This window comes from Trematomus bernacchii, unplaced genomic scaffold (assembly GCF_902827165.1).
Source record: "Trematomus bernacchii unplaced genomic scaffold, fTreBer1.1, whole genome shotgun sequence".
NCBI classification, from domain to species: domain Eukaryota; kingdom Metazoa; phylum Chordata; class Actinopteri; order Perciformes; family Nototheniidae; genus Trematomus; species Trematomus bernacchii.
In genome coordinates, this window is record NW_022987547.1 from 10,574,373 (window position 1) to 10,591,134 (window position 16,762).

Below are 16,762 nucleotides of genomic sequence, written 5' to 3' on the forward strand. Positions count from 1 at the left end.
TAAAAAAAGTTAATATTAATAATCATAATAATAAATGTGTAATGATAATAACAATAAATAAAAATCAATAATAATAATAATGATAACTATTATAGTTCTATATTTGCTCTTTTCTCACACCTTTATTACTCTTATTCTGTCTATGTATGCACACGTTTCAGGACAACGCAAGGCAACTCTATGGCATCAAAAATGATCATAATCTGAGATCTTTTTTCTATTTACTGTGGTATGGGTAAGTGGATGGATTGGATGCACATGTGCACAAAAGTGTTTATAGACAATTTTGTTTGGACCTCATCTGAAGAGCCGTTCTCCACCCTGAAGCGTCCTGCCCTCTGGATGGCCCCATCTGCGTCACTGGAGATTAGCTGGGAGACAGACAGACATGTTTAAAATTAGGCATGTGACAAACCATGACTTGTGGCAAACAGTAATAAGCAGGTCGTAAATACATTAGAGGCTGCTATATCATCGCGGAGGAAAAGAGGAACCATGGCCGCGTGTCACCATGTGAACACAACAGCACGAGGTACAACACATTTGTGCTCAGCAGCCCTTCACCTGTACATAATCTCTTCTTTTATCATCAATAATTACTTTGCAATGATTCCCCTTACACTGTGAAAACCTGCTTTTTATGCTGTATTTTATTCTTTTTTTCTTGCATCTGCCACCCTCTACTTATCGCTCCAATTATCCGTGTTTTGCTGACTCACCTCTCTCAGACACAGCGTTGGAGAGGAGAGACTATGAGAGAGAGAGGGGACACTTAATGATGGTGAGAACAGAACGAATCCTCTGTGAGCACGTACAACTCCAATAAATGGTTCCAATTTTTAGGTGCTGTATGCTTCTTTTGCAGGGTGTTCCATTTTGGTGAAGTCCAGCCCCTTTTTGTAGCCTCAGCAATAAGTATGTTACCTGTGATTAAGTATTTAAGTAATGGTTGCAGAAGAGTCTAAACGTCATCATTTGAATCATGCAATAAGCATTGGCTGGTTGGTTTGTTGTGTAGAAATGTTTTATATTTGGCTGTTACATGGGTATTATATGTCTAGGCTATTTTTTTTAACTTTCTTTTAGGGCTTTCAAATACAACTTTGAATGTCTCTTGTCATAATTTATTACGGTCATCGTCCTAAAAATACAAATGATTTCATCACATTAAATCCAATTCATATTTTGTCTTTAAAGCAACTTTCTTTGATAAATCTAACTTTTGAGTTTGTCAGATTATTTGGTTTGATAAATAAAACATTATACATTTTGAATATGAATGCACAGTCTATCTTTTTTCAATATATTTTGATTTTGGACATATATTTGAAATGTTTGGATAACACAAGTCATGACATTAATTGAAGTCCACAATCAATATAATACTAATACAATTATTGTAGTCTTATCTTTATGTGCAGCAAACATACCGTTTTAAAACAGAATTAATAGACATTTAAAAAAAGAAAATGGCACAACATTATGGATTTAAAATCAACATGTCTGAATCAAGCTTTTGACACATGTGTTTAATCCTCACTGACTGATGTTTGACCTCTCTGTCACAGTAACATAAAACCTGTGTATGTAAACACAGTTAATAACGTTCCATTTGATACCGACGTCTCAACACTTGTAATGAATGATTGGCCACCTTCTTCAAAACCCCTTCAATCTATTCCTTTTCACGTCCCCTCTTTTCCATTTTATCAACCCCAACACCATCACACTGAAGGATGTTTTTGTTGCTAGGCAACGGACCGCAGAGTCTCCCCTTCCTTGTTGCAGTTTCCCCTCCCTCCTCTCCTCTCCTCTCCTCTCCTCTCCCTTCCTCTCTGCGTCTTTCCCCTTTGCTCTTTGACCAGCAAGCTATATTTCTGCTCCCGTCGCCCAAGAGAGGTCTCTGCTCTGCCGACATGTGACATAAAAAAAAATGTAAAAAGTTGTCTGGACACTGAAACGTCCAGATGGCCTGAACTGGTCTGGAAGAGCCCAGCAAGACGAGGATGTGAAGGAAGTTCCTCTGAGAAAAAGGACTGGACATGGAAAGCTAAAATGCACCTCTTAGTTTAACTGACCTCTCGGAACCATAAAGAATATTTTAAGTATGCAGATTGTGTCTATATTAATAGTTTACTGCATAAAATGGCAAAACAATGAGAAAAGATATCAATCAGAAACTAAGAAGCATGGGTCATGTCCTTAGATGTCTACTTTTAGTTAAAAAAACAGCTTTAAAAACTAAAAGGATAATCAATTTACTCTGACATAAACAGAGAAAGTATGAAATCTTTATATCGCTTTTTCTTAGTATTAAAAGACTTATCGGTGCAGCTCTAAGCAAAACATGTGGACAAAGAGAACACAAGCTTTTCATTTTCTCTGTCTCACAGTCACATGACAGAAAATACATTTAGAGGGTATGCTTTCTTTGGGTTTTACCTTTCCTGTCCATGTGTTCTAAAGGTCTTTGTGTGAATAAATGGTCTGCAAAGGATACAATCCCCAAGTTCCCTCCAGAGCGAGTTTCTCCAGAACATTGTTACATCACTATGTTACACTTGTGCTTTTATTGGCTAGCGCTCCAACACATTGTGATAGGAATTGAAAAATGGCACAGTAGAGGCATAAAATAGAAAACAATATTGTGGGAGAAATTGAATTGTCGCTCATTTTATTTATTGCCATGATGAGATGGAGCAGCTACATACAGCACCACCTGTGATCATTAAGTGTTGAGGTAACTCAGTCGGCACAGAAATAAGTGGCATCACTGGTTCAAAGGCATGCTGCAGGCATAGGATCAAAAACATGGATATCCTTATGATCATGCACACAGGGAAATGAAAACCCAGGTTTATCTTTTTCCATGTAAACGTCATATCCCGACTATGATCAAAAAGCAGCACTCTCAGATAAAACGTCTGACATCGTTAAAGTGTTCCTGCTCTAAGGGTCTACGCACATCGACTAACAGATATCTAAAACCAGATTGTGAATGGCGAAACACAACCAAACTAAGCCGTGTTTATCAATTTGGAGAGTGGGCGTAGTGCCCCACTTCAGCGGCTCATTAGATGTCGGACAGAACAATAACGAGAGAAAGTGATGAGAGCACTTATCCTAGAGAGGGGGGGTTAAAGTCCATTCATAACATTCCTGTGGGCAAGTGAGGAGGAAAGACAAGAGCTGTACAGTCTGAATAAAGTCATTAATAACTGTCACGCTGACTTTATTGTTCATGCTAAATTAGATCTGATAGCTGGGGGATTAGATAGCTCCTAAATGAGATTTCTTAAACTTTAACTTGGCTCTGAATATGCTGTACAAACTGTGTCACGTAAATAAACAGTTTGATTTTAACGTTACAGTTTGGCTCACACTTTTAAATAGGAGTAGTTTTCATATCTTTCTAAATTGTATATTTTACGCATATTTTTCAATAATGATTAATTTAGTGTGTGGGAGAGAAACACAGGGATTTTAGCCTTTGCAGTTCTTACATGCACACAAACCTATAGAACACACTTCAGTAAAGGAACAAACTAAAAAGCATAATATGGCCTCTTTAAATGTTGCATATATGAACTGCCTCATCGTGTGCATCATACATGTTTTTCAATCAAATGTTCTTTTTTTTATTACTTATTTTTAGGGCTGTCAGTCGATTAAAATATTTAATCGCGATTAATCGCATGATTGTCCATAGTTAATCGCGATTAATCGCAAATTAATCGCACATTTTTTATCTGTTCTAAATGTACCTTAGAGGGATATTTTTCAAGTTTTTAATACTCTTATCAACATATGAGTGGACAACTATGCTTTATATGTTTGTTTATTATCATTTGAACAATGACAAATATTCTCATGAATATTAAACACAACAACCTGAACATTACAAATATTCGCGTCATTTCAACCTAGAACCTCTCACATACAATAATACAATACTGTGTGTGTGTGTGTGTGTGTGTGTGTGTGTGTGTGTGTGTGTGTGTGTGTGTGTGTGTGTGTGTGTGTGTGTGTGTGTGTGTGTGTGTGTGTGTGTGTGTGTGTGTGTGTGTGTGTGTGTGTGTGTGGGAGCTATGTGCAGCTCAAGGCATATATGCCTGTGTGTATGAGCTGTGTTGCGCGCACTATCCGTGCTGAGTGTGCTGTCTGGCTACCTGCATAAAGTCAAGTGCTCGGCGCAGTTGTCGGCGAAATGTCGCTCCTCTGTTTTCATTGAAACAGCTCCTTATATCCGTTAGCTCAGCTAGCTAGCACCAGATGCTAACAACAACACGTACAGTAAGGTGTGCTTCGCTCGCGCCACACATACACACACCCTCCCGGTCCTCCCGATGGCCAGTCCGGGCCTGCCGGTGAGCGTGGAAGTGTGGTCTGCCACAAGCGGGCAGCAGGAGCGGGGCTGTCAGCATCAGCTTGTAGATGGTATTTTACACTCGATGCGCTCTGAAACTACGGCGGCCGAGGACAAAAAATACACATGCGTTAATCGCGTTAAAATAATTAGTGGCGTTAATTTTTTTTTGCGTTAACGCGTTATTAACGCGTTAACTTGACAGCCCTACTTATTTTACAAGTAATTTTTGTGTAATTCCAAGCAAAATGTAATTTAATTAAAAAAAAGGAGCGAAAGGGTGTTTGATTAATTTAGCAATTCAGTGATAAGTAAAAAACGAACTGATATCTTGAAAACATTCCCATTAATATGACATTAAAGTAACGCAGTGGCTGCACTTCTTCCCCATGATACACTCTATATACTGAGATAATACATCCAGCGCAGCATGTTTACTGCAGGTGTGAGGCTCTGATAAACGACAGAGAGCTTTCTGTGCAATAATTGGCTCCGTGTGAGAGGAGAGGCTGCAGGAAATACTGCCTGCTCTTCTTTCATATGCATATTACTGCCTGAAAACAAATATATATTGTGCATACTTCCTGGTGTGGTTGCAGTGTCTATGCTAAGATATGTGCATGGAAAAAGGTCTATAGGTCTCTTTCTTCCTCTCGCCTCCCGCAACATTAACTGTCAAATTGCAGGATAATGGAGAGGAATATAATGCTGGGTTCAGACACAGTAATGCACCACCTTCAAAGTGGATCTGTGTGAAAAAAGAGAGGAATACATGTGTGACATTCTGTATTAAATGTGTGTTTACGTAAGTGGCTGTGCTGCTATGTGTGAATATGCTTTCTTGGGTGAAAGATTGAAAAATAGCAGGAGAACGAAGCCATTAAGTGCTCTGGGAGTACACACACACACACACACACACACACACACACACACACACACACACACACACACACACACACACACACACACACACACACACACACACACACACACACACACACACACACACACACACACACACACACACACACCACACACCACACACACACACACACACACACACCACACACACACACACACACACACACACACACACACACACACACACACACACACACACACACACACACACACACACACACACACACACACACACACACACACACACACACACACACGCACACACACACACACACACACACACACACACACACACACACACACACACACACACACACACACACACACACACACACACACACACACACACACACACACACACACACACACCTTTTAAATCATGCAACAGAAGAGTGGCAAACAAGGAAAAGCTGCACTCCAACGATCCCCCAGTGAGCCGGGGAGCAGGGGCAGCACGTTATGCTTCTACGCTTTAACAAACAACCAATAAAACACATCACTTCTACCGGGGAGCAATTGAAGAGGGATAGGGGCAGAGGGAGAGGAGCGAAAAGGGGGAATCAAACGTAAAAAGAGGGAGACAGCATGAAGGATGAGGTTGCTGAGGAAGAGAGCAATGTGTAATGACAACAAAAAGCCGAATGATAGAAGAATAATGGCCGTCTCCACCGGGCGTAACCCCATGGGAAAGGGACAAGTCTTTGGAGCCTTATAGACGGAGAGGAGATGCACACACACGCTCCCTCTCTTATACACACACTTAAACAGCTCCCATATTAGGGCATGACTTGAACATTTCGAGCTCACAACACAATCGAGCTTACGGCGTACTCAGAGTCTGTGATTTCCCCAAGGCCTGCGGGACAAAGGAGCTGCAGAGAGGGAGGGGGGGGGGGGGGGAGATGCCTGTGTGTCTGTGTATTACATCAATAGTTTTGTGACGGCTGATAGATAATTGATCTCATCAGTGGGCCTCTTCATGCACACTCACAAACCTGCAGGAAGGCAGAGGGAAGTAGTGAGTAGCGGGGGGGGGGGGTTGAAGAGAGGCAGGTGCATAGTCAGAGAGAAGAGATGAGGGATGAGAGGAAAAAGAGGAAAACTGGGGAGGAGAGGAATAAGAAGGGAGAATCCAGAGGAATATACATCCTGTTATGGGCTTTCCTGTCTATTATGAGAAACCATGCAGCTCTGGAAGCTTTTTCTAACCTATCACAAACCATGTGCGGGAAAAAAAAAATGACTGCCAGGGGAACTAAGCTATGTCTTCTTTAGGAATTTGATAGTGTAATGTCAATCGGTGTGTCATAACCAATTTGTCATTTCAAGATTATTTAAGTATTGTTTGGTGTATAAAATGTCGGATTAATGGGGAATAATGTCCATCCCAGTTTCTAAAAATCAAATGCATTGACTTCAAATGTCTTCGTTTTTCAATCCTACCCAAGGCTTTCCACCTACACACGATATAAAACTAAGGGAAAAAAAGAGATATCTATATTTTTTCTTAATTTTGCATGAAAAATCACTGCAAATGCAATCAGTGATCCAAATCGATGTCAATATTTGTTTGGTCTTTTAGCTCTTATTGTAAGTAGCCATCATGCGTAGCCATTGGAGTTACTATAGAGGACAGGGCATCAGTAAGAATCAGTTAAATCAAAGTAAAGCCAGACGAGTGTGTGTCTGTTTGTGTGAGGTTGTTTCAGGTTATACAGTTAGAAGGTGGAGCATGAGATCAAGAGAGTCACATCTTCAAAAGGTTGCATACTGAGAGCTGTTTGGATATAAATGTCTCTGTGTTACAGGTCGTCGGTGACTCTGACAGTTCACAGTAAAAATACTACAGCCACTGCATTTAGAAAAGGAAGTGAAACATGGCATCTGAAACCATTGTGTGGTGAACAAATACAAATCTTTTCACCAGTCTTTTTTCTCATTTTCAAATTGCATGGTGTCAGAAGAAGAAATCCCATGACATTACCCAAACAATGAACTGAACCTAATAACAAATATTTACTGTGCAGTCAAAGCCTGATTCATCTGTTCAACAGAAGCCCATTGTGTTTTATAGTTTAATATGACAACAATAAAGCTCTTTGGCGCTCAACAAACAAGCTATATGTGGCTTTTGATGCACACTATTATTGTTAGTTGGGTATTTTCCCTGCTGGTTGTGGTCATGTTTTAAGTTATTTTTGACAACAAAGAAAATAAAGAACAAAACCAGACTCATCCTATAAATACTTGAGACTGAATTAAGTCTATTTAACCATTAGGATAGGATCAATGTTTTCATGTAATTTCTAGGAGGTCCTCCGGTCAAGCTGCGTTCAGACAAACTGCACAACATACAATAAGCCCTTTCATATAGGGCAACGTTCCTGCAATGCTAATCCTGATGTATAATGCATTATGTTGCTGTACACTAACCTGTGTTTTTGTAAATTGTAAATCAAAGACACACCAGGTCCATAACGTGACTGATTGCTAAGTAGCCATTGACTGCTCCTGATTAGCATTAATGCCGCCTGCAGCTAGGACAAATCCAGCTAATAACAGAGACACCACATCCATAACCTGCCCATTTGTACCACAGCAACACAGGCGATGACTAATGAAATGACTGGGACTAAAGGCATCCTCCTACCCAGGAGTCATGTTAGTAAGGTGGTGCCGCTTTAAGGACACTGAAGAGTGGGCAGATGCTGCAGTGAGCGCCATGCAACGCTGCTTTATTATATTACTACTTATGTATCAGGGAAAATGGGAGGAGGAGGGACAGAGGGAGAGACAAGAGCAGGCCACAATACGTAAGCTGTTTTGAATGACTTCAAAAAGAGGATTCAACCAAAAAGCATGTAAACATGTGACAGTAGGAGCACAACATACAAATATGAACCTGGACATGAGCAGGATACGGCCCCTTTAATGGAAATGGAATTAAATTGAGGGATGCAAATTCATGTGTGAAAAAATAAACATGAATTTGTTTTTAGAAACTCTGGTAGAGTTTGCAAAGGTAGATGAAAGCACGGCTATGTCTAAAATAGACAGAAAGTGACATTTAAATGCAGAAAACAACCTTTAGTACGAGGTTTCAGCCCTGTAGCTTATCTGAAGTGTCGAAAGTTGAGCGACAAAAAAAGAAAAAAAAAGATAGCTCTAAGTAAGAACCTGTTTTAAAAAGCAGGATTTCAAAACAGGGGGCCTCCATCATAAAACCTGGTTATCATTAGCTTCACAGGGGGGGCAATTTGGAGTATTCTGTCACCAAATCGCAACGACAAATCCTCCTCATTGTGGATTTAATCACCCTTTTCATTTTAAGGAACTACATATAAGTTTCTAAATTGCTGTAGCACATTAATTAAACACACCGTATCTCATAAAAATAAACTCAGTCTGCCATTATTTGTTATTGAATGGATTCAGTGTGACAGTGCAATCAAAAGCCTCTGGGGCAGTGACAGTCACACTGGTCGGGTGGGGGTGAAGCCGAGGACTGACAGCTGACCTCCCAACACACTGCTTCTCAAAAACACACACATTGGGTATCAAGGCCCAAACACACCGAGAGCATCTGATGTTCACATTGTACGCTTATTGTTTTAAATGAAGGAGCATCACGAGGCGCATACTCTGGCCTTGTTTCATGAACGTGTGTGAAGGATTACATTCTCCAACATTTATTTTAGCTTTCCCGTGAAGATTCATAACACTCAGAGACACAGCGCCCACCTCTCTCCTATATCTGTCACCGCCTTTATCCGTGGGACTCAGATGAAGACAATTCAATTATCTGTAAAGAAAGAAAGAAAAACAACACCACGTTCTCCGAGCTGTTTAGTCAGGATGACACAGGTTTAATTGTTGTTGCCTTCAGCTTTTACCCACACAATTAAGCTTTTAAAAGTGAACCGTGGAGTTGTCACTGAATAAAAGTGACAGGCAGAGTGGGAGATGGCTTTGTTTGTCTCTTTAAATAAAAGCACATACCATCATTTGTGTGCAGGGTTTGAAGAAAGTTTAAGAGCTGATAAGCCCAACACTGATTCTCAACACACTCACCTTTATTCAGGAGAACTTAGAAAGGTCTATGCCTATGATTCAATATGTTCCTGTGCAGTGAGGCGGTGACAACATGAATATTTTACACTGTGTTCAGAGTGAATGTAGGTGAAGTCTTATGTCAGTGTCTCTGGCTGAGGATGTTTTTAAGCAATGCGTAAGTCAGTCTCAACTAAAATATATCACAATTATTTCATCGATTACTGCAAAAGTTTGTAAAATTACTGCTCAGATTGGATACACACACAGATAGATTCCGAAAAAAGCATTCTAATGTCTCAGTACAACTGAAAAATGACTTTCAAAACTGTCCCTGATTCCTGATCAAATCCGCTTGGAAAAGAGTTTGTACTCCATACCGGATCCTTTACACTTCTTTAATGTCTAAAGGTGTGTGTGTGTTTGTGGACGAGGGTGAATCATACCTCCAACCCCCTCGGTGTCTGTGGAGGTTCCTCCTGTTATTAGTCACTGCTACCGGCTGATACAAGAAGCCAGAAATAAAACACAGAGTGATGGTGAGTCACGGCTCGGCTCTGTCTTATTAGGGAGACCCTGCTCTGAATCTGTGGCTCCCACTTGTGAGGAGACATTTGAAAACATGTTGTCCTAGTGTCATGTCTAGACAACTGGAACAAATCAAACACAAAGGGTGAGTGTAGTCGGAATAATGAGGGTTATACTTCGGCCACTGTAAGAGCTCAGCCAGCAAAAGCACTCTTATAGCACGCCATCAACTCTAGTAAAGTTTTCTCGTTCACTTTAAAAAAAAGAGTTCTAAAAAGTGGAGATAACATTGTGATTAAATGTAATGCAACAAACAACTTTTTAAGACAACAATTTTAATTATTTTGGACAAATCACATGGAATCAGGTGGCACGGGGAAAAAACATTAGGATTTAGCATGTAACATATCATATTTAAAAATAAAATGTTCCCCCTATTATTATTGAAATACATATTATTATTAAATGGTTTAGTATTTCTCCACTAGAATTACATCATGGCAGCATAGAGAAGGCTTTCCAATATTAACCAAATATGCTTTAAAGAAAATATTATCAAACTGTCATTTAATTCTTGTTGGGGGTAGTCAAATAAATATTTGGAAGAGTGGGTTGGAAAGTTTAGTATTTTGTAAAATGTCCTAAAAAAAAAAGGAAATCAGATTGGATCAAACAAAAAACAACTGAATCCATTTGTATAATTAAATACTTTAGGAGCTCTAACTGTTAGCAGTTTTAACGTCTTAGATAGATTAGATATTCAAGAGAGGGTACAAGTATCATACTTGTCCTAATTGTATAAAATGTTCTTGCCTCCTTCACATTGGAAAAACAGAAATGCAGACTCTCCACACAGATTTAAAACTGTCAACACAAGGATCTGTTGTTGAATTTAACCAACTCTTCCCTTAACTTTGCACAAATCTCCTCTGGAGACCCACAGCCTCAAACAGCGTGAGTTACAAAGTCGACAAAAACACTTTGTTGTTTCTTTAGTTTTTTACAAAAGCAATTATATTTCTCTTTCCAACAGAAAACAGATTTCACTTCAGAGCAGAGAAACAAAGATAATTGCTCAAATAAGCTGGGCATCATGAGCTTATTTCTGAAGATCAACCTGGGTTTATCAAGCTCTGCCATTCATTTCCCATAATCCACTTATATCAATCATACAGTGCAGCCTTTCATTCCTGCAGGAATTGCCATGTCTTAAAAACAGACAGGAAAGGATAATTATTTAAGGTTTATGAGATTTTCCTTTTGGTATAATGGAACTTAAATGTGAGTTATTCTTGTGAATTGCAATGAAAATGATGTTAGCTCTGAATAGGCAATATATCCTGAGCACTTTTAATTAGCAAGAATATGAAAAGGTAAGTTCCCCGAATAAATAATTTGATTCAAGATTGACCTAAACATATTTCCATGCCAAACTGACACATATACTGTAGTGGCTTTGACAAAGCCACTATACTACACACACACACAGAGAGTGGTGTCAGTCTGCTGCTGCTGATAGACAGCATGCGGTTTCTCCTCAGCACTAATCTGTCGCACACGTGGAGGCAAAGCCACAACATGTCTCTGGTAGGAAGTATGATTGCAGAGAGAAACCCTACGACTTCCTGTCCACACACACACACACACACACACACACACACACACACACACACACACACACACACACACACACACACACACACACACACACACACACACACACACACACACACACACACACACACACACACACACACACACACACACACACACACACACACACACACACACACACACACACACACACACAACACACACACACACACACACACACACACACATCACACACACACACACACACACACACACACACACACACACACACACACACACACACACACACACACACACACACACACATCACACACACACACACACACACCACACACACACACACACACACACACACACACACACACACACACACACACACACACACACACACACACACACACACACACACACACACACACACACACACACACACACACACACACACAGCTACAATATAACTGCTTAGTAATGTTACTTGAGGTACTTCAATATTTCAAGGTTATTCTTCTTTATGCCTTACTTCATTTTCAGTTTCATTTTTGTTTCTTTGTATCCAACTTTCATGACTAAATGTACACCCAATGGCCGTTATCTGTTCCTTTCTTGTTTTTCTCAATCACCTGCCCCTTTTTCTCTTTTGTTCTTATTTACAACATCAATAAAGACAATGTTTAACAAAGAAGATAAGCAATGACCAAATTGCTTGACTGGGAAAGATAGTATTTTGTAAAATTCTCTTAAAGAAGAAAAGTATATCAGGTTAAATGATCTTAAAAACACCTTATGACAACTTTTAAGGGCTCTAGTAGATTTGGAGTCTTAAAGAAATTGTATGTATCATAAAGTCCAACCCATACTCCATTTTTAGAGGCAGGAACCAATATCGCCAATATTTTAACAACAACATTTTTTTTAAATATCCTTCACATTTGATATTAAAAGAATTGTGACTAATACATTTATGGAGCATTTTATAGTTAAAAACTAATATTTTGTTTCAAAAGTACTTTAAACATTTACTTTTTCCTTCCCTCTAACCTATACAACAATACCAAGACATCAGCAAGAGGCTCAACATTTACTGAACCCCAGATTCTTCCAGTAAGCACGTCTACAGTATAGTATGCAAGGATTAAAGTCGGCTAAATAACATGCAATGTAATGTAATCAACCACAAAGACACACACTGTGCTGCAGCTTCACACCAGCAGCGCTGCATCAGTGTGAGAGGAACACACATTGTGACAAAGCCGGACCACACCCAGTACGTCTGACTCATCAGTCCTCTGGTGTCCAGCAGAAAGGCAAAAGCAGTCAGGGAGAGGAGGAAGAATCAAGGAGATGGTCAGGAGACACACAGACAAACAGAGAGTGCATTGTGGGAGGGACTCACCAGCTCCACAGACCCATAGTGTTTCCTGCTGAAGTCTCCACGCCTGCAGCCCAAGTCCTCCGAGGCAGAGCTGCAACACAAACACACAGTCACACACATGGCCTGCGTCTCCTCCATCACACACACATCAACTGTTGCATCTGCTTTTATGTCATGTCTCTCTTCCCCTTTTCTTTCTCTTAGCCTTCCTCCTGCCTTAGTGTGTGTTGGTGTGGTGGAGCCGCTGGAGGCCAGCCCAGCTCCTGATTGAGACTAGGTCCAGATTAAATTAGGCCTCAGTGATAGATGGAGACTGTCTGAGAGAGCGGACTGCTGGTCAAATCACCAAAAGCGCACGCAGAGTAGATTCATAATGCTTAGAAAGACACTAAACACATATCAGATACAAGTAAAGGTTGCAAATATCTCTGATTGTAACATGAACAGCAGCAGGATTTAGACGTTTTGAGATTTCTTTGAAGTTTATGAGACACTAAAAGCCACTTTACATGAGACAGTTTGTACCAAATATAAGAAACACAACCTCAAGTGTACTGCTGTAGTGGACAAAGTCCTCGTACCACACTGTATAATACTCTGGTACGAGTGATAGACTTGTATTAAGTTAAAAAGTAAACGCGCAATCAGGAAAATGTATTGGATAAGCTCAATTGTCTCAATGCAAATGCAATGCAATGACCCGGTGGCTGTTATACTATTACATTATAGATTATTATTGCTCATGTGTAAATATAAAACACTATGCATTTATTATTTTTTTTCCCATAAAATGTACCAATGCAATATGTCATAATTGATTTAATAATGCAAGGAAATGTATATGTCATATTTCATTCAGGCTGTTTATTAAAACATACGGTTTATATTACATAATAAACTCTTGCATTTTGTTCTAAACACTGCCACTAGAATCATTCATTTCAAAATGCAGGGAAATGAATTAAATATTGCATTCAGGCTATGGGTTTATTACATCATTTGTATATATTTTTCATTTTGTCTAGTTATTATACATTATATATTGTTACAGACCTGCATACTTTTTGCTCCCTGTCTCTCCAGACCTCCAGACCTCCCCCTATATCTCCCCCCTCCTCCCCTCTCTGCTCAGGTTTCTCTCTGCAGAGTGCTGCTGATAATACATAATGTACACTCTAAGCTTAAGGGGACGCATTTTAAAGTGCGTCCATGCTACAGGAAGTATCCATCACTTTTTCCTCACCCACTTTCTTCCCCCTCCATCACATATTTTACCTTCATGTGCTCCCACTTTTTCTCCCTGCACCCATGTTGCAATCTTTCCTACCCTTCACCTTTCCTCAGAGAGGGGTCAGGAAGAGGATTGGTGTTGGGGAGATTAAGTGATAGCACCCCACCCACCTTCCTAATGAACCCTCCATCTCCCAGGGAAGCTCAGCTTTTTAGAGGTATTTATTGATGGATGTTTTAATTTAGGGCTGATTAAAAAAAGGCAGTAGTGACACATAAAAGGGAATATTGAAAAAAAAACTCTTACGTTTTGTTATTTAAAGAATTGTGACCAATATATGCACGAAGCATCTTATACTGTATATAGTTTTAAACAAATATGGTGATCGGAAAGTCCACCAAACATGAACATTTTACTTTCATCCAACCTAGACAACAGTACCAATACATCAGCAAGATGCTAATCATCTAGTGAACCCCAGATTCTTCTTGTAGGCATGTCTAAATTATAGTATGCAAGGTGCTTTGGATAGAAGTCAGCTAAATAACATGCACTGTAATGTAATCAACCACAAAGACAAACACTGTGCTGCAGCTTCACACCAGCAGCGCCAAAACAAATATACTTTGGCTAGATCACTGTGAGCTTTTTAAACGGTATTTATGGATAGACATTTTAAGTTAAGGCTGATTTAAAGGCAGTAGTGACGGATGAAATGAAATATTGAGGATTTTGTTTTGACATCTCTCGATTACATGACCCACAAAGACTGATTTTAGGGATACCTTCAAGGGGACTGGGAAAAGACAGAATATGCTCAGAGATCTCGTATTAATGGCCCATAAAATGATTCCCATAAACCCCCCCCCCAACCTTGGACCAATTGATTCAAATAATTAAGGTTGTTAACTGTATTGAAATATTCCAGCGAAACTACAACTTAAAATGGAAATGTATTAATGTAATGTATGGTCACCTGTTATATAGCAAATTGAACATAATGTAAACATTTCATTGGACACCTTGAACTAGTAAAATAATCCTTCCTTTGTTATATAAATGTTCAAAATTAATTGCATCCCTCTTAAGGCTGTGGTTCAAGAGACATGTCATAAGAGGTGGATTGGAGCAAGTAAATGCATGCATCAAAGCAGTCACAAAATGAAAAACCACAACACTTGGCTGTATAATTCCCAAAGGAAATGCCTAGCCTTATGCTTTAAAAAAAACATATTTTAGGACACGCAGGAGGGGGTGAACTCAGCCATTTGAGGACAAGGTGGTTTCTGTCAAAGCTGCTGACTAATATTAAAGGGTGGAACAAACCAAGCAGATTAAGAGCCTTCAGAGTGATGACGAGCATGCACCTGTCAACAGAGCTCAGGGAGTACAGTGGACATGATATGCAGATTTTGAGTAAAATGTGCGAGAGAAAACAAAGCAACAAAACATACACAGAATCTACAGTGTGAACTTGTTCTCAACAGGAATTATTGTTACATAAACGTAAAGAAAGTAAGGATTGAGAATGATTTTTTTTGCCAACTAATGATATCTTAAAGAGCACTGGTATTATATGGCTAATTTCTTATCAGTCAGTTGGTCGATCTAGCAGTCCCAAAGTCCAGTCCAGACTAAAACATCTCGACAATTATTGGCTGCACTGCCATATTTGGTAGAGACATTCATCTTCTCCACATGATAACCTGTGCTATGTTGGTGACCCCTTAATCTTGAAGCATGTCATGCTAATTGATGGGATGGTTTGTTACCAGATATCCGTAAAACTAATTCCCATCAGCTTTAGATTAACTTTGTAAATAAGCACATTTTAGAGATCCAACACACCAATACTTAGGAAGGAACCAAATACAGGCGGTGCTTTGCGTTACAATAGTTTTAAAAGCAGCACAACAAGGTGGTCAAAAAGTTTAAAAAAAATGCATGAGGGCCTATCTGTCTAAGCTACTGTTAAATCATGGCAGTGCAACATGGCTGACTCCATGCAAAAGGATGTCTCATATAAAGATATGAAGAGCTTATTCTAATTTAACGAAAACACAAGTTCAGGGGGCCGGCAGTAGCTCAGTTTGTAGGAGTTGTTTTGGGAGATGGTCAGAGGACAGTCACTGATTCAAGTTCCCGGACAGACCCCCAAAAAATGAAGTATTGCCTGCTTTAGTTGAAGAAGGGAACTGGTCTCGGGAGGAGACACATTGCAGCCCCTTCGCTCTGATACCTCTCCATTAGTGCATTTGTTTATGCACGTTTGTAGTTCGGGACTAATGTCTACAAGTCTTTTTTGTGCGTTTATGTATTTGAACTCTAACTGAATATCTACTACAAAGTGAAACAACCTGCATTGTTTGGACATCATAACCCAAACTGTGCATCACAACGCTTCAGTCACTTTCTAGCAGGGAAATGTCTGTCAAGCAACGAAAAAAATCACTTTTGAAAGCTTGAACAAAAGAGAAATAGCTCTGAAACAGAAAATATGTAAAATGTATATTCATTACTGAACCGTTGCCCGGGAAAGGTTACAAATAGTGGTTCCTGTCACAAGACAATGGAAAGACGCCACTGAAAGGCTCCGTACAGGGAAAAGTGAAGAATAAATCACACTGCCACCGATCATACTCAACCTCACAGTGCTGCTCAAGTAAAGAAAAGCCAATCC

General features: G+C 39.6%; 1 protein-coding gene across 3 annotated transcripts in view; it reads right to left on the minus strand.

Annotated features, from left to right (window-relative positions):
• Positions 1 to 16,762, minus strand: part of garnl3 (GTPase activating Rap/RanGAP domain like 3) — a 79,959-nt gene that overhangs the window by 40,569 nt on the left and 22,628 nt on the right. For all 3 annotated transcript variants that reach the window (XM_034123220.1, XM_034123218.1, XM_034123219.1), the window contains exons 2-3: positions 12,873 to 12,942; positions 297 to 371 (exon numbers count right to left, since the gene is read on the minus strand). In XM_034123220.1, the coding sequence (XP_033979111.1) occupies positions 297 to 371; positions 12,873 to 12,942 (145 nt within the window). The remainder of the gene's footprint in view (positions 1 to 296; positions 372 to 12,872; positions 12,943 to 16,762) is intronic.